The sequence below is a fragment of the Erythrolamprus reginae genome, chromosome 3 (genome assembly GCF_031021105.1).
Source record: "Erythrolamprus reginae isolate rEryReg1 chromosome 3, rEryReg1.hap1, whole genome shotgun sequence".
Classification (NCBI taxonomy): Eukaryota; Metazoa; Chordata; class Lepidosauria; order Squamata; family Dipsadidae; genus Erythrolamprus; species Erythrolamprus reginae.
This window is the reverse complement of record NC_091952.1, coordinates 62893907-62920394: the sequence shown is the minus strand read 5'-3', so window position 1 is coordinate 62920394 and position 26488 is coordinate 62893907. Positions and strand designations below refer to the sequence as shown.

The following is a 26488-nucleotide window of genomic DNA, read 5'->3' as shown; positions in this document are numbered from 1 at the left end:
TTGTAGGGATCTGGAAAGGACCTCCTCCCCAAAGAAGCATTGACAATCTCCTGGACCCAGCTCCGTGTCACCTCCCTGCTGGCCGAAACCAGCCAGGAGGGACACGGATCCAGTAAACAGGTGGCGGAAATCACAGCTCTAATGGTCTTGTCCACTTCATCAGGTGTCACCAGATTAAACTCTTCCCAGACAGATTGACAAATACGGGCCCCAGTCATCTCGACTGATTCATTGTCAGTAGACTCTGTTATCCAATCGGAGTCGAGGTCTGCTCGAATCCGAGCAATTTTATCAGCAAAAAACATGTAAAAGTCCTCGGCACTACTCTTCAAGGGCTCCCCAATTCCCCCCTGGTTAAGAAGGGAGCGGGTCACCCAAAACAGAGTGGCTGGGTGGGATTCTGCTGATGCAATCAAGGTGGCATGACACATGCATCTTGCCGCCTTGAGCGCCACTTTGTAAGTTTTAATATGAGCTCTTACGAGTGTTCAATCGGATTTGGACTTACCCTCCATTGCTTGTCTAGATGTCTCTTCTGGCGTTTTAACTTCCGGAGCTCCTCATTGAACCCTGGAGCTCTATGGGGTCTACTGCTGCGGAGAGGTCGCAATGGCGCAATCCGGTCTAGAGCCTCCGCTGCAGCCTTGTTCCAGGCCTCAGCAAGAGACTCTGCCGAACTGTGGACGAGTGTATATGGAATAACCCCAAGCGTCTTCTGAAAGCCCTCTGGGTCCATCAGGCATCTGGGGCGGAACCACCTAGTCAGTTTCACCTCCCTGTGGGGAAGGATTGGAGCCAGGAAATCAAGCCACAATAGAAAATGGTCCGACCAGGACAAAGGCAACACTTCCAAGCCTCTTAATCTCAGATCATTACTGTATACCATGTCGGGTATGTGCCCCTCCTCATGAGTCAGATCCTGTACTACTTGAGTCAGGTCCATGGCTCTCATGGTGGCCATGAACTCCTGTGCTAGTTCAGAGGTTTCGCCGAGTGACGGCAGGTTAAAGTCCCCCAAGACAATAAGTCTGGGGAACCCCACCGCCAGCCCCGCTACCTCCTCAAGCAGCACAGGCAGGGCTGTTGACACATATCTGGGAGGCAGGTATATGAGAAACAAGCCCACCTGAACCCCTAAGTCCAACTTCACCAAGAGGGACTCACAACCTGCAATCTCTGGAGCAATGAGTCCTTGCAGGCAAAGGCTCTCCCTGGTTATAATAGCCACTGCTCCCCTCTTCCCTGGGGTTGAGGCTGATACCATATCTGAAACCCAGCTGGGCAGATTTCAGAGAGAGGAAATCCTCCCTCCGGGCCCAGCCAGGTTTCAGTCACACATGCCAGGTCGGCTTCCTCATCCAGAATCAAATCCCGGATGAGGAGAGCTTTATTTACCACCGACCTGGCATTGAGTAGCAGCAGCCTGAGCCCAGGGCCAGAATTACACTAATCACCAATGACCTGGGTTGCAGCAATCTCTCATTCCCCTAGAATGGCTAGCTCCGTGGCTCCCACCATACCTGCCTCTCCCCAGCAACACCGGGATATTCCAATCCTCTGCCACCCCAGAGATTGGTTCCTCCTCCCCTCCTGCCTCTCCAGGTAAGCCAATTAAATCATTCATACCATTTCCATTCATTTCATCCATACCAAAATCCCCCCCACCCATAGCAATCACTCATTTCTTACATATTACCACATCCGCCCCAAATATCCATCACATTTTTAAAAACCCAATTTACTCTAAAAATTGATATTAATTAATAATCAATATTAAAATATTTAAATTAATTATTAAAAATTAAAATTAGAAATATTTAAAAATGTTAAGAATACAGGAGATAGTCCAGTTCATTAGACAATCAGTCAAGTAGCACCTAAGTTCTAAAAAAGGCCAGTTCTGGAGTTTTATGAAGGAAAAAAAAGTTTTATGAAGCAAAACCCAGTGAAAGTGACTTTCAAGAAACACTATTAAAGGAAATGGTTGATATGGTACTTAAAATTGTCCTTGAGAAAAGATTTTGAGAATAGCATATACAGTGGTACCTCTACCTAAGAACGCCTCTACTTATGAACTCTTCTAGATAAGAACCGGGTGTTCAAGATTTTTTTGCCTCTTCTCAAGAACAATTTTCTACTTACAAACATGAGCCTCCGGAACTGTAACCGGAAAAGGCAGGGAGAAGCCTCCGTGGGGCCTCTCTAGGAATCTCCTGGGAGGAAACAGGGCCTCCACCCTCCATGTGGTTTCCCTAATCGCACACATTATTTGTTTTTACGTTGATTCCCATGGGAATAATTGCTTCTTGTTACAAACTTTTCTATTTAAGAACCTGGTCACGGAACAAATTAAGTTTGTAAGTAGGGGTACCACTGTATGTCAATGCTCCATGTTAATTGTATCAACATACAACTCATTTACAAATATGACAAACTGGATTCTCTGATTGTCCATAAATGTAGTTCCAAAAGTTGGACAAGTAGCCCTTCCCTTCTTTAATTGTCTTAACCAAAATAAGTAGGTTAAAGGGGACTTAATTTCTGCTAAGGTTTCTGTAGTTCATCATTATCCTGGTATTTACTGCTAAGACTGACTCATATTTCATGGTATGAGTATTACTGATTAAAGGGTTTTTGATGGACATTGTAAAGTTTTTCCTGTCCTCCTTGAACCATATAAATTTTAAATGGATTAGAACCTATTATTTAATATACTGATATGCACTTCAGAGAATGTTATTTAAAAGGTGTTAATGCAGCTCCATTTTAAGATTGTTCATATGCTAAGGTTTCATGAAAATCTGTACTCATAAAACAATAGATTGCCATAATACTATAAAAGGAGATTAAGATAATTAGTTTAAATCAAATTATAGGAAATTATGGACAAACGCAAATATATTTTTTGCTCTTTGGCCTTGATTATCCTGTTACGATTGTCAAGTTGAAACATCACAGTGGGCCAGAAGCTACAGTCCTTGTGGCCCTCTTTTATGGAATCCAGATGCCCGAAAGTACAAATAAAAAGTTGATTCTAAAAAAGAAACTCATATGCATTACATTTCCAGTGGCGTTTGATTCAATGCAATCCCTTTGGGTTTGTGCATGCATGTTCAGCCACTATTTTAATTTTAAAAACAAAAGCAAACAGTGTCACCACTCAAGAGGAAGAACGCTGACCATGCATACTCTGCTTCCTGTGATCAATTGACTCTTAGAAAAAAGTGGATCCTAGTCAGCATTTTCATAGTTGATCTCTCCAGATGTTTTTACCCCTCTCTTTTCCTTCACAGTATAGATGGTCTTTTGGCTGTCATCTCTGCAAAGTTTCTAAATTATCCTTCCTTTCTGGTTTGTGAATTGGAATTTGGCTTCTTTTCTCTTCCATTCATTGCTTATCCTTATTTTAAACTCTATGTATTTTGTTCCAATTTATCTCTTTGTTTGGTTTGCCTTCAATCTCCTATGTTACAGGGCTTTAGGGTAAAATTGGGTATACAGTGTTCCCTCGATTTTCGTGGGGTATGCGTTCCGAGACCACCCGCGAAAGTTGAATTTCCGCGAAGTAGAGATGCGGAAGTAAATACACCATTTTTGGCTATGGACAGTATCACAAGCTATCCCTTAACACTTTAAACCCGTAAATTATCATTTCCCATTCCCTTAACAACCATTTACTCACCATTATTACTGGTGCTCACCATTGAATAAGACACTTAGTGATCCTGATATTTATAAACATAATTTATTTGCAAAAATTATTATTTTTATTTATTTGCAAAAATTATTATTTTTATTTATTTGCAAAAATTATTATTTTTATTTATTTGCAAAAATTATTATTTTTATTTATTTGCAAAAATTATTATTTTTATTTATTTGCAAAAATTATTATTTTTATTTATTTGCAAAAATTATTATTTTTATTTATTTGCAAAAATTATTATTTTTATTTATTTGCAAAAATTATTATTTTTATTTATTTGCAAAAATTATTATTTTTATTTATTTGCAAAAATTATTATTTTTATTTATTTGCAAAAATTATTATTTTTATTTATTTGCAAAAATTATTATTTTTATTTATTTGCAAAAATTATTATTTTTATTTATTTGCAAAAATTATTAGTTTGGCAATGACGTATGACATCATCAGCCGGGAAGAACTGTGGTATAGAAAAAAACCCATGAAGTATTTTTTAATTAATATTTTTTGAAAAACCGTGGTATAGGCTATCCGCAAAGTTCGAACCCGCAAAAATTGAGGGAACACTGTATTCCATTTTACAGTGCTTGACAGCCCTCTCTAAGCAGTTTACAGAGTCAGCATATGCCCCCAGTAATCTGGATCCTCATTTTACCCACCTCGGAAGGATGGAAGGCTGAATCAACCTTGGGCCTGGTGAGATTTGAACTGCCAAAATACAGGCAGCCATCAGGCAGCCGAAGTAGCATGTACTGCATTTTAACCACTGTACCACCATGGCTAACATCTGTGATTAAATGTCCAGGTTCTATATTTTGAAAAAAAGAAGAAAGTGAAGAGGGAACTCTGAAACCAAAATGCTGTTGGGTGACACTTTCCAGTATACCTTATATTAGATACACAAAATTTTATAGACCATCTAACCAAAATTTTATAGACCACCTAAAGAATTTCCTGGCTGTTAAAGAGTACTTTCTGATTTCACATTTTAAAATCTTAATATTGCTTTAGGATTTGTATTAAAAAAAGAAATATACAGTGGTCCCCCGATTATCGCGAGGGTTCCGTTCCAGGACCCCTCGCGACAATCGATTCTTCGCGAAGTAGCAGTGCGGAAGTAAAAACACCATCTGCGCATGCACAGATGGTGTTTTTACTTCCGCCGCAGCAGCGAGGAGCCGAAGATTGGGGTTTCCCCGCCGCCCACGCAAACTCCTCGCTGCTGCTGCGCCCGCCGCTTGTCTTGTCCGCCCGCCGCTTGTCCGCCGCCTGCCTGCCCGCGCGTCCGCCGCTCGCCCGCCCTTCGCCCGCCCACGCCGTTCGCTCGCGCCGCTTCCCAGCTGAGTCCTGAAGCCAGAAGGCAAAGGCGAACTTCCGCGTTTGGCTTCGGGACTCAGCTGGGAAGCGGCGCTGGGGTTTCCCCACCGCCCACGCAAACTCCTCGCTGCCGCTCGCCCGCCCTTCACCCGCCCACGCCGTTCGCTCGCGCCGCTTCCCAGCTGAGTCCTGAAGCCAGACGGCAAAGGCGAACTTCCGCGTTTGGCTTCGGGACTCAGCTGGGAAGCGGTGCTGGGGTCTTACTGGCCGCCCACGCAAAGGGGAAACCCCGGCTCCTCGCTGATGCCCGCCGCTCGCCCTCCCGCCAGCAAGAGGGGGAAGACCCAGGGAAGCCGCCCAGCAGCTGATCTGCCCGGGGAACGCAAACTCCACCATCTACGCATGCGTGGCCATAGAAAAAAGGGGCGCGCATGCACAGATGGTGTTTTTACTTCCGGGTGGAAAAATCGCGATATAGCGATTAGCAATGATCGAGAGCGCGAAACTGGGGGGATCACTGTAGTAGATGTAAAGCTGGGTATCATCGTCATACTGATGATACCTCACCCCATGCCCTTGGATGATCTCACCCAGCGGTTTCATGTAGATATTAAATAGCAGGGGGGAGAGGACCGACCCCTGAGGTACCCCACAAGGGAGTAACCTAGAAGTCGACCTCTGACCCCCCACTAACACCGAATGGGGGTAAGGTCGACTGTAGATAGTCTAAGGTTAAAGTTTTTGTGGTTTTAGGAAGAAACCAGAGTCAGGCAGTGCATTCTATGCACTGATCACTCTGTTACTGAAGTTGTATTTTCTACAGTTGAATTTTGGGCAGTTTACATTGAGTTTGAATATATCTTGTGCACGTGCGTTGTTGTGGTTGAAACTGAAGTATTCATTGACCAGTAGGTCATTGTGGTATATGATTTTATAAACTACATTTAGATCATATTGAATGTGATGTAGTTCTAGGTTTTCTAAGCCCAAAATTTCAAATCTGGTTGAATAAGGTGTTCTGTTGTGAGCAGGGAAATGGAAGACTCTTCTTGTGAAATATTTCTGGACTCTCTCAATTGTATTAATGTCTGATATGCAGTGCGTGTTCCAGACGCTTGAAGATCTTGACTCCTTGGAGATGTTTAAGTTAGATACTTTACTCCTTAAAATGGAAATTAAATCCCCAATTGGATCATGATCTTGCTATCAAAATACCTTGCAAAGCAAGGTGGTGATACATGCACTGATAGAATCTTAGAAAGTAAGAGAAACCTCAGTCCCCAATTCTTTTATTACGATATTTTCTCTCTCCCATCCTCCCTCCCTCCCTTCCCCTCCCTCCCTTCCCACCCTCTCTCTGTGTCACTCTGTATGTATGTTTGTGTAGGTGCATCTGTACCCATGCATTCTTACTGCCTAGAGAAGTCCCTACAGTTTTATTACTACCATTTTTGGGAGTGACTTCTTTTCCTGAAAGTGAGTGATCTAAAGTCATCCCAACTGTCTCATGCCTGAGAACTCACAGTCTCCTAGTTCCTAGCTTGGTACTCTTAAGCACTATATCAAACTGCCTCTCTTACCCTAAATATAACGAGTTATTGTCTTCATAATGAATTTCAAAGGAATTATTTCTGTAAAAGTTCAGTGAAGGAATGAATTTAACGACGGTCATTATTTTCTAAGTGGAGCGTGTACTCCTTATTTATTTTCTATGTATATGGATAATATTTCAATATTTAAGATGTAACCTGCACACTGCTTCTCTCTAAAATGTACATATACTTTAGGGAAAGTGTGGGAATCTCTGGCATGCCAGATGCTGATAAAATACAGGTGTCTAAAGCCATAATCTATGCAATATAAATGCTGGTAGCTGTAAGGCGCAAAAGACCACCGGTTACAAGCTTTTGTTTTACAGTATGAGTAGAAAGGCAGTCTAAAAACTGTGGGCAGTATGAGCCCAGTAATCTGGACAGTAAAAATTTATGAGCTGCATAATTAAGGTATCTTTCCATTGCTCCTCACTGACTTTTGTAATGGAAAACCAGAGCTAATACAGAGTGATTGCAAATAAATTGCATAATATTTTTGAGTATAATTCTGTTCTCAGCCCCTGGTGTTCATTTCCACTCTTTATCCTACTTTGCCTTTTCTCGTTTACTTCTGAGTAGCTGTTGAGCCAATACTATAATTTTAATATTTTTAAATTATTAAAATAATTTAAAAATATATATAATATAAGTTTTACATTCTTTCATCTCTCTGCTGCAAGGTAATATTGTATAGAAATTCCAATTTCTGCTATCAAAAGTAAACAAACAAACCAACCAACAAACAAACAAACAAACATATTTTGGGTTGCTGGCTGGGTTTTTTTTTGGCAACCTCTGCACAGGATTTGAGAGGAGGGGCCATGCTTGCTTGCTTTCCTTCTATTTTGCCCTGTTAGCCACATGTGCTGTCTAAGTCTAGTGCCAATCCAAGAAGTGTCCCAAAGTGTATGTTTGCACCCCAGAGTATTTGGCAATCCTGGTAAATTTCCTGCTGATGGAAATATTCCAAAATTCTGCCTTGTATTTGGCTGAAGTTCCTTTTAAACTTTATACTTTGTACCCCCACAGTGGAAGTTTGTTGGACTGGTCTGGTGCATCTTATCTATCCTATATAACGCAATATATTGAAACTGGACATTAGTTTGATGATTTATTGGGAAATACTTTATTAAATCCTTGTTTACTGGAAGATAAAGCCTGGTTTCGCTAAAGGATTATTACACGTACCTGTTTATATGTTCACATAAAATGGAGAATGTGGGTTTTTAGTAGATTTTTTAAGGGCAGAATACCTAAATTTAGATGCCTTAATATAGGCAGGAATTCAACAGAAGTCTTTAAAAGAAGACAACAATCTTTAAGCAACCAGAAACTGCACTCTTTTACTGAATAGGTTTATTAATATTTTCAGCTTTACACCTTTCTCTAAACTGCTAAGAGTGGTGATTAAATAACTCAATTACTCTATTGAAACAGAGACCTGGAGATTATGCAGAATGTAGTAAAAGAAAAAAAACAAATTAACTGTGTCCATAAGGAGAAAATCATTTGCATTTAGGCAAATATTCACAAAGAGAACACTACATGGTTCTGTACAGTTTCTGAGCAAGCAGAAGGGTCATCAAGTCCAACTTTCTGTTTCCTTGGTAGACAGTCAGTTGCCCATGAGACGCTCACAAGCCATGCTGAGTATAATTATACCTTCTCACTTATGTTTCTAGCAACTAGTATTTAGATCTTGTATATTCTACCCCCAGAATTGATAGTAATGTAGAGCTATCAAACTGTGTAGTTATTGGTAATAGTATCTTCTGTAAGTTTGTGTGTACCCTTTTTCAATTTTGTAAATTTGGTTTTATAAAATATTTAACTGGATTTATAGTTTACTGAAAATTCTAGGTTCTGAATTGGGGAAGTGAGTGGGACAGAAACATATTTACTTTCTCTATGTTTTGTATAATTTTATGTACCCTTATTTAATACTTCTTAAACTAAAAGGTCCCATTTTTTTATGGTTGAGTTCTAGCACTCGCGGACGATCTTTTTATCTGCTTTCTGTTTTATATGATTTATAATATAATATGATCTTGTGACCAAAAGTATATAGCACATAGAACTTTCTTGTACCATCATTAGTGTGAATCTTCTCACTTCCAATTTACAGTAATCTGCCTTTTCATGGGTGATGTATTGTGCTATTGTTTTCTGTCAGCCAAAATGAAAAAATAAGAATATAAATCTTTTCTGATTGATCAATACAAATTGAGATATCATCCATCAATAACCTGTCCAATTCTCTAGTTTATGTTCAACTATTGAACATAATTAGAAATAATTTGTTTTCATCTTGGTATGAAGTGTTTTTCAGCATTCTACTGATGAAGTAGATAATTTTGGAGACTGACTAATAAACATAGTACCGTAACTTTCTCAGTGCTTATGGAATGAAAGGCCTTGAATATTAAGACATTGTTTGCCTTAGGTCAAGGCTATTGGCTCTCCTGATTATCTTGCCTAAAGACTTGTTCACACATGATAATCATAAAAGGTGAGAAGCCGCTTTTATAATCTGAGATAAGATACATGGGCACACTAATGAAAAAGTTTCAGATGGTATCTTGATACACCTCAGCTATTACTCAAATGACCTTTCCCCCAACTGAGTTAAACTTCTGACTTCCCGTCCTCAGCTGGCAGAAAATTGTTTGCACAAAATTTGTTGTCCCCCTATCATGCTTCTCTTGCATCTGTCCTGAATGATCTTGTTCTGTGTCTTCCCTATAAGCAATGTGATTGGTTTATTCCTTTACTCCCCCAACATTGCTGCTGACTCCAGCCAGCCAGGGAAATAAGGCATTATAGTAGGAATGAGCTTATCCTCTTTCCATAACTGCTCAATTTAAAGTAATGGGATATGAAGAAGCCTACAGGAGGATCCTCAAGGAGACTAGCCCCCCAAAAAGGAGAAGGGGGGAGAGGAACAGGACCTGCCTTGATTGGGCAACTATCTAGATCCTGCAAAGTGATATAACTCAAACTGAGTAGCTGCTAGGCAATCTCTTGCTTACTTCGCAATGGGTGGAAAGTGACTGAAAGTAAGTGGTAAATACGAGCAAGGTGAAAAATAAGCACAATCAGTAGCGGGTTGCTACCGGTACGATTGAGGATGGCGTACCGGTAGTGAAGGTAGCTTCTCTTCTCCTGCATGCACGGATGTACATCTCAGCATGTTTTTTGCTTTTGCACAGGCGCAGGAAGCAAAATCTCATGATAGTACGTGCACATGCATAAGATTTCAGTTATTTTTTTTGCTTCTGCGCATGTGCAGAAGCAAAAAGTCACCAAATTCTCTCGTGTCTGCACATCCCCTTGCAGGATTTTGCTTCCTCTGCATGTGCAGAAGCAAAAACATGCTGGGATGCACACACACACACACACATACAGGAGAAGTAAAGTTGTGCGTGCAGTGCACTGGTAGTGGCGGTAATGGGAATCCGTCCCTGAGTACATCTGTAATTGAAAGTCAATTGAGGTTACCTGATCAGTATGAAAAAAACTCAGGAAATAAAGTGCTAATAGAGTGGACAAATGTTAGAAGATAAATGGTTCAAGTGGAGTCTAGCTAGTTAACAGAGAGGAAGAGCCTGTCCCTCTGTCTCCCTCTTAAGCCTGTGTCACTCATGGTTGTGGGACAAGGCAGACATTTGTGCAGTCAGGACATGATTTTGCTGTAGAATGTAGATGAGCATATATATTTAGAGGTATAAAACTGAGAAAGGTCATAATCAATCATTGAATATGGAAAATTTCAAGGCAGGTGGTACTATGTTTTAATTATGAAGCAATTTACATATATTTATACTTTCTTTGGCTTATTTTCTTAAAAAAGCAGTGAGATGCACTGGTAAATTATCAGTTGAGATCTAAAAAGATGAAATTTTCACTTGTAGTAATTTCATGAGTTGAACCACACATTTTTCTTGGCAATAATTCAAAAATGGCTTTCCATTGCCTTGAGCTGGGATTTTTACTTCCCATTTCAGTGTAAATTTTTGTAATTCCCTGCTGATTCCCTATCGTAATACTGACTAGTTCCAACCCTGCTTAATGCTTTTCAAGCCTAAATAAGGTCATTTTGGTGTAGCTTTTGAAATAGACCAGTGATGGCGAACCTTTTTTCCCTTGGGTGCCAAAAGAACTTACGTGTGTGCTATTGCACCTGTGTGAGTGCCCACACCCATAATTCAATCCCTGGGGAGGGTGAAAACAACTCCCCCCACCCTCCCAAAGGTCCTCTGGAGGCCAAAAGCGGCCTGTTTCCCAATTTCTGATGGGCCCAATAGGCTCATGTTTCGCCCTCCCCAGGCTCCAAAGGCTTCCCTGGAGCCAGGGGAGGGTAAAAATGCCCTCTCCCATCCTCCCAGAGCTCTCTGGAAGCCAAAAACACTCTCCCAGAGCCTCTGTGCAAACCAAAAATCAGCTGGCCGGCACACACATGCATGTTGTAGCTGAGCTACAATGTCGTTTGGCGGGTCCCAGGGGAAGAGCCTTCTCTGTGGCAGCCCCGGCCCTCTGGAATCAACTCCCCCCAGAGATTAGAACTGCCCCCACACTCCTTGTCTTTCGTAAATTACTCAAGACCCATCTATACCGCCAGGCATGGGGGAGTTGAGACACCTTTCCCCCAGGCTTTTTTATATTTATGTTTGGGTATGTATATGTTGTTTGCTTTTTAAAATATGATAGGGTTTTATGTGCTTTTTAATATTAGATTTGTTTACGCTGGAATATTGTTTTTATTATTGTTGTGAGCCGCCCCGAGTCTTCGGAGAGGGGCGGTATACAAATCTAATAAATTGAATTGAATTGAATTGAGCAAGGGCAACGGCTCGCGTGCCAGCAAATGTGGCTCCGAGTGCCACCTGTGCCACCCGTGACATAGGTTTGCTATCACTGAAATAGACTATAGCATGGCCTTCAATACCATTCTGCCAAGCACCCTTATCAAAAAGCTGACTGACTTGGATTTTCCCTCTTCCACCTGTGACTGAATCAAAGACTCAGAGGGACAGGCAACAAACAGTGAGGATTGGGTCTGTTATACTTATGCTTAGCACTGGCTCCCACAGGGCTGTGTGCTCAGTCCCTACCTACATTCACTGTACACACATGATTGTGTATTGTCTGACCCGTCCATTGTGATCATTAAGTTCCCAGATGATACCACCATACTGGTTGTAATACAGGTGGAGACAAAACCGCATACGGGGGGAGGTTCAAAGAGTATCCACATGGTGCTTAAAACACAATCTACACCTGAACATCAGCAAGGAGATGGTGTTGGACTTCTGGAGGAAGAGAGAGGAACCTGCTCCACTTTACATTGAGGGAGGCTGGGTAGAGAGAGTCTCCTCCTTTTAATTTCTGGGAGTCCATCTCAGCAAAGACCTCACCTGGAAAAACAACAGGATCCAGGTGGCTAGGAAGACCCAACATTTCATTAGGGTCTTGCATAAAAACAAGGTGGAGCAACTGATGACCTCATTTTACCAGTCCACAATAGAAAGTGTCCTCACTTATTGCATCATAGTATGGCATGTCATTTTGACAGCCGTGGATAGAAAACATTAGAGAAGGTGGTGAGCACAGCACAAAAGTTCATGGGCTGTCCCCTGATACCTCTAGATGAGATCTCTAGGGCTCACTGCCTTAGAAGAGTAAGAAAAATCCTCAGGGATGACTCACATCCTTGTCAGCACTTCTTTACCTTTCTAACATCATAAAGGAGATATAAAGGCATAGCCAGAAATATGTTCACAATCGTGCAATGGGACTGAGTGTTTGTTAAAATGTGTTATTGGGTTTCTGCCTTCACTGTGAGTTGTACTGTGTTGATGGGGAGTGGGGTGGGTGGGTTTGCACTGAGGGAACGAAACCAATCTCATTTTAGATTTGAATTCAAATGAAAAACTCATGTAACAGCACAGCTCCACTTTCTGGTTTCTTCATGTGTTGTGATTATTACCTCTACAGAAGTATATAATATTCAAGTATATGTCATTGGGTTGGAAAACGTTCATACTACCCCGTATTATGTTATGATATATAATTATTGTGTATTGTGGTTCCTATATCCTCTTGATAAACAGTTTTTTGGTCATACATTTTTTGAGGCAGCAAAAATGTTTAATGAATGGACCTTAAAGGCTAGCACTGACATGTTTATAAAGGATAGGTATCAAAAATGTTGCTTTACCAAATTCAAGTGGCATCATTGATATATTTGTGCATTGTACATTTTTAGTTCTTCAAATATTTGTTCTTAATGTAAAAGCAAACAGATAGACTTCCTTGAAGAACCAATGAGTAATAAGCACTATTATTATTATTATTATTAGTAGTAGTAGTAGTATTAGTATTAGTATTAGTATTAGTATCCGTATTAGTATTATTTAGATTTGTATGCCGCCCCTCTCCGCAGACTATGTTATTAATTATGTTGTAGAAAGAGGAATGAAACAAATCTTAAACAATCAGTATAACTGTACAAGGGAAATGATGGAGATGGAGATTTCCATTTGGAGGTGGGTTCCACTTGCCACCGGTTCGCATCATGATGTTTTGCATGCGCAAGCATGCTCCAATTGCGTGTGCACATGTCCCCTTGTGCAATTTGGCTTCTGCACATGCTTAATAGCCGGAATCAGCCCGAAACGCAGCTGAAGAGCTGATCAGCTGTGCTTTGGGTGAAGGAATAAAGGTCAGTTTAAACACTGGGGTGGGCATGAGGGCATTTTACAAGCCACAAAACAGGAAAAACATTGAAAACAGCAAAACATTCACCAAAAAACCCATAATAATGGTGGACCCATGGATTGGCACAAGCCGATCCAGTTCAGTGACATCATCAGTGGATCGTTACTGGTTCAGAAGAGCCAGTTAGAAATGGAAGAAACCCATCCCTGATTTGCATTCACACAGTACATACAATACTATGCAGACTGATAACAACTTGCTGTTGGGGTTTTTTTTGTGTGTGTGCAAATTAGGATGGTATATTTATTTGCAATTAAAAAGCATGCACCTAAAGGATAGTGCTAAAGCATTATTTTATTTCTATCTGCATATTTCTAGTCTTTCTTTTTTCTTTCAACTAGACATAGATTATTATTTCTGTTTGAGGTGGAACTATGGATGTAGGAAGAAAAAATAATTCACAGGGAGTCCAGGGTGACAGGAAATGTTACTCAATTAACGACACTGTGATATTTTAGAGCGTGTCATGAAAATGCTTACAAAACGGTTGCTATGAGGATAAGGCACAACATACAGTACATGTTAGGTTAACTAATTCCCGCCCACGTAGGGGGAAATTAGTGTGGCTCAAAGGAATTTTGGTTACTTTTTGTGAAATATAAATTGGTCATTTGTTTTGTGATTTGACAGCTTCCTAAAGAGACTCATGTTGCTTACTCTTGTTATAGTTCTGCCCTGGATGAAAATGTACAAATAATTTGAGGGGAAATTATTTTCTATTTCTTTCAATAGAAAGAAAATTTAACTACATATGTTGATATACTCCATGGGACCATTCTAGTTTTCTTGATTTCATTCTCAGTAGTGAGGATTAAATCTCTGATCACAAGAGAACCAAGTAACATATATATATTTCTCCCAATTAGGGATCTCTTTTGGCACCCATTTATTCTGGGTTAATTCAACTGCTACAAAGAGACCCCTGATGTCTAATTCCATATTTTGAATGTTGTTCCTGTGTTGTTGGCTGAATAACCTCCTTTCTTTAATGTAACATATAGTGTAGATTCTGTTTCAGCTATCTATAGTATCAGTGGGGATACATAACTCCATGTACCTGCCTTCTTGAAGTTGCGCTGTATCTTATTCCTAGAAAATAGAAAAAGATACAGAGAAGGATCCGCACATTTCTCCCTAAAGCCAATGTCTGGCTGGGAATGTATCTAGCATTCTTGCCAGGAAGAACATTGGAAAGAGCTCTTCCAAAGCAGCATGATCTTGTGGAGAGCCAAAATAAAAGCTGGACAGAAATTTTGTCTGACCCAGGGAACTTTGAGACACACATCTACTCTGGCAAACTTTAGTTTGGAGCAAGGGCATTTTTCTTCTTCTTAAGCAATAAAATGTTACACAATTTATTCAGTACAGCAGTCAACCCTTATATTTGCATCCAGTGTTAATTTTAGGTTTAGCAACTATTGAAAGAACAGCAGGATTTCAACACTGGAGTGCACTGTCTTGTGAAACATTTATTTCAGACTTCAAATGTCCATGTATATTGTATGTCAGGTCCAAAATGTCAGAAATCCAAGCCCAGCAGACAGATCATTTATCAAGGCATGTCTATATGAGCTGATGGTCCTTCTGGAAATACAGAAGATCTTTTACACAATGTGTTGTGCTAAAATAGATGGAAAAACTTCTTCCTTCTTTTCCTAAGCCATTTTTAAATTACCATGTGCTACTGTAATGTGTCTGAAGTTATAATCATTTTACTATCCAGTAAAATCTTTTAGGATCCAGTACATAGAAGAGATAAAGACAACCTTTTCAGAATTGAACCTTATGGACTTTCATCTGAATTTAACAATGTAATACATGAATGACATGTTTTTGCAAAATCTCTTTATCCCCCAATATTTCAGTTTCTTCCAAACTACCACCTCCCGATTTTGTCCAATCATATTCAGACTGGAAACATAACCCCCCCCAAGCTATTCTTAATCATGTGATTGCTAATAATAGTATGATTATGTTTGTCAATGTATATTAATGTTCTAAGTAGATTCTTGTTCTTAATAATAACAACAGAGTTGTAAGGGACCTTGGAGGTCTTTTAGTCCAACTCCTTGCTTGGGCAGGAGACCCTACACTATATCAGACAAATGCTTATCCAACATCTTCTTAAAAACTTCCAGTGTTGGAGCATTCACAACTTCTGGAGGCAAGTTGTTCCACTGATCAATTGTTCTAACTATCAGGAATTTTTTTCCTTAGTTCTAAGTTGTTCTCTCCTTGATTCTGGTGGCATTTGGTCTGTTTTACACCATTTGTTTCAACATGCCTTTGTCAGAATCAGTGGAATTAGTGTAAAAGCCAAGATTTAGCATAATCTGTCATCTTTTAGTATTTGTTTGTCAAGTTTGGGCTGAAGTCTCTTTAAGCCTTTTGTGCACAAACCTTTTGAGATAGCCCAGTCTGACTCGCTCCTTGAATTACTCATTCAGACTGAAGAGGATTGACTTTTCCCCCACTAACCTTTCACTCACTAAAGCCACTTGCCTTCTGATACTTTCTGAATTTAGGAAGTTGAGATGGATTTAGGCTCAATCTATTTTGAGATTGAAATACAGTGTTCTCTCGATTTTCGCAGGTTCGAACTTCGCGAAAAGTCTATACCACGGTTTTTCAAAAATATTAATTAAAAAATACTTGGCGGGTTTTTTCCCTATACCATGGTTTTTCCCGCCCGATGACATCATATGTCATCGCCAAACTTTCATCTGACTTTAATAAATATTTTTTTTATAAACTTTAATAAATAAACATGGTGAGTAATGATCTAAATTGTTGCTAAGGGAATGGGAAATTGAACTTTAGGGGTTTAAAGTGTTAAGGGAAGGCTTGTGATACTGTCCATAGCCAAAAATAGTGTATTTACTTCCGCATCTCTACTTCGCGGAAATTCAACTTTCGCGGGCAGTCTCGGAACGCATCCCCGCGAAAATCGAGGGAACACTGTAAATGCAATTTTGTTCGGCTAAAATCTCCTCTGGTGACATGGCAAAACTCTGCAAATATTGTTACCCTCAACATTTGGGTTTACTTGCATGTAATAAGTTGAAGATACAGAATTATTTAATGTTATAATAAACTAGAGGATACAACATGGCAAGCCTGCCAGAACATATTCATTCCCCCTGAATGTTTTAGTCAAATGTTAGCTGATGTGAATTTGAATAAATAAAAAATGTTCTTCAGTGAAATGGAAGACAGAATAATTTCCAGGCTTCTTGTTTTAGGCTTTGAAAAAGGAACTGCACCAACTCTATTCATTTTTGCTCTGTCATGAACTCATCACAAAGAAGAAGAAAAAACCACAGCATGTAACGCCAAAATGTAATATTTGCCCCTTTGAAGGGAAGATATAAAACCAAATTTGGAGAGCTTGGGTTCCAGGAAAAACTGACAACGTAATTTGTCACCAAAATTAATTTAACTTTCCAAGCTTTTAAATCATGTAATATTTTTGAAATGTCACTATCACCTTTGGGAGATAAGATTTAGAATAGCCTTAGCTTCGCTAATTTTAAGGTAGTGAGCAGTCCTTAGAAAGGAAACATTTGCCAAAGAAGAATTCAAAGAAGCTGCTTGGAAATATCAGGGGTGAGGCTCTTAAAGCATTAGCCTGGCCTTGTGTTCAGTGTTCCCTCTAATTTTTTTTTTGGGGGGGGGGGGGCGGAAAAGTATAGTGTCTGAGCGGCAGTCCCTTCGGGACTGGGCGGCACAGAAATAATAAACAAACAAACAAACAAACAAACAAACAAATAAAAAACCCACCCTGTTTTACCTCAGAGAATTTCAAAATAAAATACTGTACTGTGTGTCTATAACAGTGAGCTCATAATAGGGCAACTCTATCAATATCAAAATGCCACTTAAATAGTTGAGCTAGTTTCAAACTAGATTTTGATTTTCTTTCTCTCTTCCTTACTCCCATTCTTTTTCTTTCTCTTTTCCTTCCTCTCTTTTTTCTATCTGTTTCTCTCTCTTCCTCTCTTCCTCTCTCTCTCCTTCCCTCTCACTCTTTCCCTCTTGGCTTCTGGGCAGATTTGGAAAACTCTGAGTTGATGATGATTTTTAAGTGAGCGATTGCTCACTGCTCAGCTTACAGGGAACTATGCTTGTGTTCTGATAAAAATGATAGCTTTTGTTTGGGTCAAGGGGATGCATCTATGGAATAAAAGGAAAGGAGATTAATATATAAGTATTTTGAAATATATTAATATACATATTTAGAAAACCACCTTTTTCTGAAGGATGTCATTGTTGGGGCTAGAGAAATCCTGGGTGTGTGGGAGTCTTCGGAGAGGGGCGGCATACAAATCTAAATAATAAATAAATAAAATAAATAAAGTATTTAAAAATGAATAATTGAGAAAGAGAACATACAACTCTATGGTTCCATAAGTTTACATTGTTTAATTGATTGAAACCAAAGCATATGCATCTTTTTGGTCTTTGGGAACAGACAGAGCAATTGGAAAAATCTCCCAGGAAAGTGAGAAGTGGAAAAACACAAGAGCCCATTTACACACATGGAGGGTTATAAATTATAGAAGGCTAGTTTGAAAATGCACAGGCCTATTCATCCAATTGATTAAAATTCAAACTTTCAATCAAAAAATCCTTTTTCTAATGAAAAAGAATGTTAGTTTCTAAAAGATGGAAATAACATTTAATACTATTTTGAATTATTATATCATTAGTATTTTAATTTTGTAAAACACTACACTACCGTGATTCTGAATCTAATATCCATCTTTATTCCTGTTTCAGTGGCAAATGAAATGTTGCCGATGTGATTCAAGAACCCCTCATGCATTCAACAGTCACCGGGTAGAAAATGTTCTCTCTTCTACAGGACAAAACCGGTGGTGGCAATCTAAGAATGGTAAGTCCCCGATTCAGAATGGGGAAAAGAAAGGAAAGAAGCTGATGTGGACGTGCTGTGAAGTAGAACAATGATTTAAGAGGGAGAAGGGTTGTGTGGATTTAGTAAATAGGGCTTGAGTTTTAATAGATTAACTGCAAAGAGGAAATAGATGATCTAGCTTTTAGGAAAAACCCTTAGTTTCATAATCTTCATGGCCCACTGTTCTTGTTAAATCAGAGGCTGGAGGCTCAGGAAAAGGCTAATAGCTCTTTATTAGCAGTCAGGAACAGTTGAAGTGACCAGCTCGATGTATAAGTGAAATTGGGAAACAAGTAGCACAACCCACACCTTATATACATGGTTACTAGCACAGGGATTGGTGACAGTGTTTCAAGACTTGGCGCTGGAGCTTCCTATTGGCTGAGCCCGGAGGCTCCTCATTGGTCGCGCCCAGGCTTCCCATTGGTTGTGCTAGCAGGCTGCTTATTGGTCGCCCTGCTCCAATCAGCTATCACCTTTATTATACAGCTTGCGAACATAACGCATTTTAAAAGAACAAACATAACAGTTCTGATAATTGCTTTTTGTGTCTCCTCAGATGTGAAACATGTTTCTCTCAAACTAGATTTAAACAATAAATTTCAGCTTGCTAATCTCCTGCTGGACTTCAGGGTACGTGCATAACTCTCCGATTTCTTTTTTGGGGAAATACATTTTGATTAAAATAGCCTTAGCAAGCCAGTGAGAGTTTTGATCTCAACTGGGTCTGGGTTCTATATCAAGGACACCAATTAACTCCCCCTCTCTCCTTTTTCTTGCTAAGGGTAGAGAGCAAGACTACTGAAGTATAGTTATCTCTTCTTTCCTCTGTCTCTTAAGAGTCCTTTGCCAGGTGGCATGGTGATTGAGCGTTCTACTGATTTTGGCACAACCTGGAAGATCTATCAGTACTTGTCCACAGACTGTTCTACTACTTTTCCTGGGATCCCCAAGGGTTTGCCTCAGAAATGGCAGGATGTTCATTGCCAGGACATAAGGAGTCAACATAAACAACCTCAGAATGGGGGAAAGGTATTGTAAATTCAGTACTCTTTGGGCTAAGATTACATGGGATTTATTGACCTTCAAGTTACAATAGTCTTTGGAGAGGGGTGGCATACAAATCTAATAAATTATTATTATTATTATTATTATTATTATTATTATTATTATTATGTGTGTATGTGTGTAGGTCATCTTCAGGCTGGTGGTTTCGGCTTTGTGTTCGCTCGAGCACAAAGCAAGCACCAGCCTGAAGATGACGAGTGGGACCTCGTTGAAACATCTCCAGGATTCTATCAACCTTATACAGGGAAAAACCCGAATATGCCAAGACCTACATACATATACCCATGAAAATGTTTTTTTGCTGAATTTGAAAATTAAGGGAGACTAGGATAGATCTATATCGGCCTTATTTTGGCCTCATAAGCTAGCCATACCCACTGGGACTTGAACCTGCAAACCTTTGCCTTTTAAGGCAGAGAATTACCCTCTAGGCTACAGTATCCAATCCCTTCAGCTCTGCACCAGGGAAGGATTACATATTTTTGTGTCGAATCACCCTGTTGTATTGAAGGAACATCACAGCTCCTTATTTGCCTCTCTGCCCAACCCAGGGCCATTTCCAAGGCAGTTAATTTTATTGATAGCCAACAATTCTATCTGTATGTGTCACTTGTTTTTTTGCTGAATTTGAAAATTAAGGGAGACTAGGATAGATCTATTTCGGCCTTATTTTGGCCTCATCAGCTAGTCATACCCACTGGGACCTGAACCTGCAACCTTTGCCTTGTAAGGCAGAGAATTATCCTCTAGGCTACAGTATCCAATCCCTTCAGCTCTGCACCAGGGAAGAGTTACATATATTTGTGTCGAATCACACACACATATATATATATATATGTTTGAATTTATATATATATATGTGTGTGTGTGTGTGTGTGTGTGTTTGTTTATGTATACATACATGTTTGTGTGTGTATACATCTATGTAAATTATATCACATTACTTTACAATATTACATGTGCTTATACACTACTGCATCAAATTCCAGGCATTGACAAGATCCATGCAATATAAACAAAGTAATAAAAACATAACAAAACCAGAAGCAATAACTGGTTCGCAGTCTTGGGGCACCCATCCAGAGTACTGCCTCTAGTTTTTTAGTTGATTTATTCATTTTGAAAACAGCCATCAGGCAAGCCACATTCTTGCCCTATGAAAGAAATTGTTTTTCCTCATCCGGGATATAGTATTGTTATTCTAGCTAGAATGAGAAATAACCTAGAACTAAGAAGAATTTCCTAATGGTAAGAGTAATAAACCTATGGAATAGCTTGCCTCTGGAAGTTTTATTTTATTTTATTTACAGTATTTATTTTGTCCAATAAACAATGAGGGTTTTAGTGGGTATATATCAATATACACATAGTAAAATACATGATGAAGGTTATAGAGGAGATACTCATAGTAAAATATATCTAAGAAATAATAGAAAAGAAGATATAGGAATAGAATATATCAATGAAAGAATAGAAGAAGAGATATAGGAATAGAGGAAAGGTATAGGAGATATAGGAGAGCAATAGGACAGGGGACGGAAGGCACTCTAGTGCACTTGTACTCGCCCCTTACTGACCTCTTAGGAATCTGGATAGGTCAACCGTAGATAATATAAGGGTAAAGTGTTGGGGGTTTGGGGATGACACTATGGAGTCTGGTAATGAGTTCCACGCTTCGACAACTCGGTTACTGAAGTCATATTTTTTACAATCAAGTTTGGAGCGGTTAATATTAAGTTTAAATCAGTTGTGTGCTCTTGTGTTGTTGTGGTTGAAGCTGAAGTAGTCGCCGACAGGCAGGACATTGCAGCATATGATCTTGTGGGCAATACTTAGATCTTGTTTAAGGCGTCTTAGTTCTAAACTTTCTAGGCCCAGGATTGAAAGTCTAGTCTCATAGGGTATTCTATTTCGAGTGGAGGAGTGAAGGGCTCTTCTGGTGAAGTATCTTTGGACATTTTCAAGGGTTAAAAGTACTCCATCACTAGAAGTATTTTAAAATACCTCTAAAAAGTCACTTATCTGGAATGGTATAAAGTCTCTCCTGTTTGAGTGAAGTGTTGGACTAGAAGACTTCTAAGGTCCCTTTCAACTCTAGTATTCTATGTTCTATGAATCTTGTGACTGGAAGCTGCTTTCTGCAAATCACTTGTGCCATTCATTCAACAAGTCATGTGATTTGCAGAATGAGACTTCTTACGATTTTGAAAATCAGATGCTGGCCTGGAGACCAACAGGGGATGGCTTGGAGAATGGTGCTTGTTCTTCAGAGGTGGGAGAAAAATGGCTGAAAGTGAATGGGATTTGTACTGTACTGGTGGGCTGGGTAGACAACTAAGGTATCCCAGGCCATAGCATTTTCTGCCATATTATTGGGCTGGATGGGCAGTTGAGTCTTCCAGCAGTGGCATCTTTAATACTCCTTACCTGGGATTCCATTCATTTAACAATGTGCAATTCCTCCTCAATGGCCACATCTAGGAATATCAGGATTGTGGCATTCAGCAAAGTAGTTATATGACATTTCACTTAACGATTGTTCATTCAGCAACCAAGAGTCCAATCGCAATTGGGAACCTAAGTCAAGGACTGCCTGTGGGTCCAAATTGAGATCAGTTGCTTGCATAGCTGACACCAGCGTATGTGATGAATTGCAATAAGTTGCCATTGTTTAGAATTAGAGTTTAACATGAATTGGACCCATCTCGTTGATGACTTATAAAAGCAAGATAGAGGAATTCGTCCTGTGATAATAATTTTTTCTCTCTCTCTTTTGTAAGATTAAGTTCAACCCTGTAGAACTTACATCAGGGATGATGACATCTCAAAGCCAACGAATTAACAGTGAGTTTTGATTTTTTTAAAATGTTAGTTTAGTTTGATATCTTTGCAACAGGTGAGTTTGAGATTTATTGAAATATTACAAGAGGTAGAACTCTATGTCGCTGTGTTGAAATTGCTTATGCCTTGACTGTAGATCAAGGGTCCCCAAACTTGGCAACTTTAGAACTTGTGTGCTTTAACTCCCAGAATTCTCCAGCTGGCTGTGCACAAGGTGCCAAGTTTGAAGACCACTATTGTAGATTAATACAGTTTTCCCCCCAACCTTCTTAGGGTGGGATCACAATTAGGTGATAAGGTATCATTTAATATGTATTGAAATAAATATTTTATTTAACATTATCAGCCCCTGACTATGGATGCATGTATGTTGAATGGAAAGTATGTTGTTGGATTGGAATGACCGTTTTTAAATTAAATTGGGGTTTTAGACTGGTTGTTTTCAGTTATTATTGGATTTTAGAATTATATTGTTTTTTACATGTTGTAAGCCACCCGAGTCCTTGGAGAGGGGTGGGCTACAAATCCAATAAAATAATAAACAAACAAACAAATGCCTGTGCATTCCTCTGATACTGTTATGGATCTAATCAAGCATCCAAGAAAATGCTTTCTTTTAATTTTATTGGTAAATAGATTAAATCTGAACAGAGGAGTGTTAACTAGATTTCCTTTATAAAGATTTTCCCTGTAGGTAAACTGGGAAGAAGTATGGTGTCTGACAAGCTAAGATGGATCTAGATTATGTTATCTGGTGGACATTTTTGTTAGTTTTGGTAAAGAACAATATTAGTGGGTAAACCTGTGGGGACTGATCAATGTCCACATTTGTCTAAACAGAAAGAAAAGCTGCTGACAGCCTAAAAGAGGGAATGTTAGCTCTTCTCCTATTTCTAAAGAGAGGTAGTTAAGATTTGAGAGGTATACAGGGCATACAAATTAAGCTAATGTCACAACTTGTAAAGATTTTCAGTAGACAAAGAAAACCTTTAAAACATCTTGAAACACTGTGATTCAATGACATGGGTGGGGGGGTGTCAGAATCATGGCTCATGGGCTGGATGTGTCATGTACTGGCCACTCCCATACCCATTTTAGTGAAGAGAAAAAGTTATGATACATCATATGACACTCCTGTGATGACACATCCCTGCCCCAGAGTCATGAGATTACCAACTGGTATGGAGTTGAGTTGCTGTTGACTGTGAATCCATCTGCTGTTGGTGATTGGTGGTATTACAGCAATGATGGATGAAAAAAAAAAACCTTCAAATTACTTTTGATTTCTGTTTCTTATGGTTTTCTTGGCAGCATTTTTCAAAAGTGACTTGCCAACTCCTTCTTCCTAAGGCTGAGACTAGTGGCTGGCCTAATATCCCTCAGATGGCTTTGTGACTAAGGCAGGACTAGAAATCTTAAGCCCTACTTCAAAGATTTAGAAATGAATGAGGGTGGAATTAAAAATGATCCACGGCTAGATCCACAGCTGTTGCAATTAATTTCTAAACAGGGATTTGGTAATGGAACTCAATCTTCAAGTTGTAAATTATAATTGTAAAACTAGATTGTGAAAGCCCAAAAATGCTGCTTGGTGTCTTAATAGAAAAGGAAAATGCATCAATATATGGTGTTGCATTGTGTTTTGCATCACACTCTGTAAACACACAAAAATGTCTGTGATATGCACCACCAACTATTTCCTGCATAGCTGCATGCATGGATCGGGCCTATTTAAGATAAGGAATATTGGGCACATGCAGTTTTATGTACCAGGGGTAAAATCCAGCATACTACTGAATTTACAAAATGCATACCGTAATACTACTTTTGAGTAGTTCAGAAAACCGTTGAACAGCACTCTGTTCCAGCCTAGAAATGATGAATGTTTTTGCAATGGAGTTTTATTGTTGCATAAGGCTGTATTATGTACGCCTCCCAGAATCTGTCAGGAGTTGTGTGGCCTATAAATTCAATAAAAATAAACAAAATAAACCAGCAATACCACCTCTGGATGGACCAGAGTTGGGTGGGAATGGAGATTTTGCAATATTCTTCCCCTGGCACCCACCAAGCCACACGCACAGAACCAATAGGGAGAAAAAAATTGAAATTTCACCCCAGTTATTTACTATTATAAATATACCAACTGCTATATTAAACTCACCTTAATACCCTTGAAAAATCTTTTATCCAAAGCAATATTGCACTGGAGCTGTAGGCATTGCATCTATTTTCTTGGATATACCTGTGTGTGTGCAGTATTTATTTTTGTGCGTGAGATATATATATATATATTTATATCACACTTGCATGCATGTACACTGCTCAAAAAAAATATAAAGGGAACACTCAAAGAACACATCCTAGATCTGAATGAATGAAATATTCTCATTGAATACTTTGTTCTGTACAAAGTTGAGTGTGCTGACAGCGTGTGAAATTGATTGGCAATCAGTGTTGCTTCCTAAGCGAACAGTTTGATTTCACAGAAGTTTGATTTACTTAGAGTTATATTGTGTTGTTTAAGTGTTCCCTTTATTTTTTTGAGCAGTGTATATATGGCTGTTGAGATTCAATAATGATCCCATTCTTCCTCCCAAGGATTGTTTCACAAATAATATTAACCTCTCTGTTGCTGTCCATATGGTCATTGATGACATAATTGAAGGACGTGGGTTTTATTTTGCCTGCTTGTCCCAGCATTCTATTTATTTCTCCCTTTTTCATCCAAAATAGATATGGCTGAATTCACCAACCTGAGAATCAACTTTACACAGTTGACCCGTTTTCCACATCAAGGGTACCGCTTACCTAGTGCTTTCTATGCCTTAAATGAGATGCAGGTCCAAGGCAGCTGTTTCTGTCACGGACATGCAGACCGCTGTGCTGCCTCTGATGCCTCTTCTGGAGAGCCCAGGGCTATGGTGAGTGAGTGAGTGACAGAGGGAGAGTGAGAGAGAGGGTGAGTGAGAGAGAGAGTGAGTGAGAGAGAGAGTGAGAGAGAGGGTGAGTGAGTGAGTGACAGAGGATGAGTGAGAGAGAGAGTGAGTGAGAGAGAGAGAGTGAGTGAGAGAGAGGGTGAGTGAGAGAGAGAGTGAGTGACAGAGTGAGAGTGAGAGAGAGGGTGAGTGAGAGAGAGAGTGAGTGACAGAGGGAGAGTGAGAGAGAGGGTGAGTGAGAGACAGAGTGAGTGAGAGAGAGGGTGAGTGAGAGAGAGAGTGAGTGACAGAGTGAGAGTGAGAGAGAGGGTGAGAGAGAGAGTGAGTGAGTGAGTGAGTGACAGAGGGAGAGTGAGAGAGAGGGTGAGTGAGAGAGAGAGTGAGTGAGAGAGAGAGTGAGAGAGAGGGTGAGTGAGTGAGTGACAGAGGGTGAGTGAGAGAGAGAGTGAGTGAGAGAGAGAGAGTGAGTGAGAGAGAGGGTGAGTGAGAGAGAGAGTGAGTGACAGAGTGAGAGTGAGAGTGAGTGAGAGAGAGAGTGAGTGACAGAGGGAGAGTGAGAGAGAGGGTGAGTGAGAGACAGAGTGAGTGAGAGAGAGGGTGAGTGAGAGAGTGAGTGAGTGACAGAGTGAGAGTGAGAGAGAGGGTGAGTGAGAGAGAGAGTGAGTGACAGAGGGAGAGTGAGAGAGAGGGTGAGTGAGAGACAGAGTGAGTGAGAGAGAGGGTGAGTGAGAGAGTGAGTGAGTGACAGAGTGAGAGTGAGAGAGAGGGTGAGTGAGAGAGAGAGTGAGTGACAGAGGGAGAGTGAGAGAGAGGGTGAGTGAGAGACAGAGTGAGTGAGAGAGAGGGTGAGTGAGAGAGAGAGAGTGAGTGACAGAGTGAGAGTGAGAGAGAGGGTGAGAGAGAGAGTGAGTGAGTGAGTGAGTGAGTGAGTGACAGAGGGAGAGTGAGAGAGAGGGTGAGTGAGAGAGAGAGTGAGTGAGAGAGTGAGTGAGAGACAGAGTGAGTGAGAGAGAGAGTGAGAGAGTGAGTGAGAGAGAGAGTGAGAGAGAGAGAGAAAGAGAAAGAGAAAGAGAAAGAGAAAGAGGGAGAGAGAATGCTTTGGCTTTTTAAAAATAATATTATTAGACTTAATGAAGTATAAAATGTAAATGAATATGAAATAGTGGGAAAGGAACGAGAGAAACATATGGTGAAAGAGAAAAAAAAGAGAAAAGTATCGACTTCTAAGAACTGAATATGCTTCTTGGATGAGAAGCAAAATATCTTCAAAGAAAAACTAGTAAGTCCAGTTGCTTCTTGAAAAAAGCACCTTTGGGACATTGACTTCTAACTT

General features: G+C 39.8%; 1 protein-coding gene across 1 annotated transcript in view; it reads left to right on the top strand.

Annotated features, from left to right (window-relative positions):
* Positions 1–26488, top strand: part of LAMB3 (laminin subunit beta 3) — a 75612-nt gene that overhangs the window by 7581 nt on the left and 41543 nt on the right. Inside the window, exons 4-8 of the mRNA XM_070745597.1 lie at positions 18172–18286; positions 18867–18940; positions 19148–19339; positions 22156–22219; positions 24953–25140. Of these exons, the coding sequence (XP_070601698.1) occupies positions 18172–18286; positions 18867–18940; positions 19148–19339; positions 22156–22219; positions 24953–25140 (633 nt within the window). The remainder of the gene's footprint in view (positions 1–18171; positions 18287–18866; positions 18941–19147; positions 19340–22155; positions 22220–24952; positions 25141–26488) is intronic.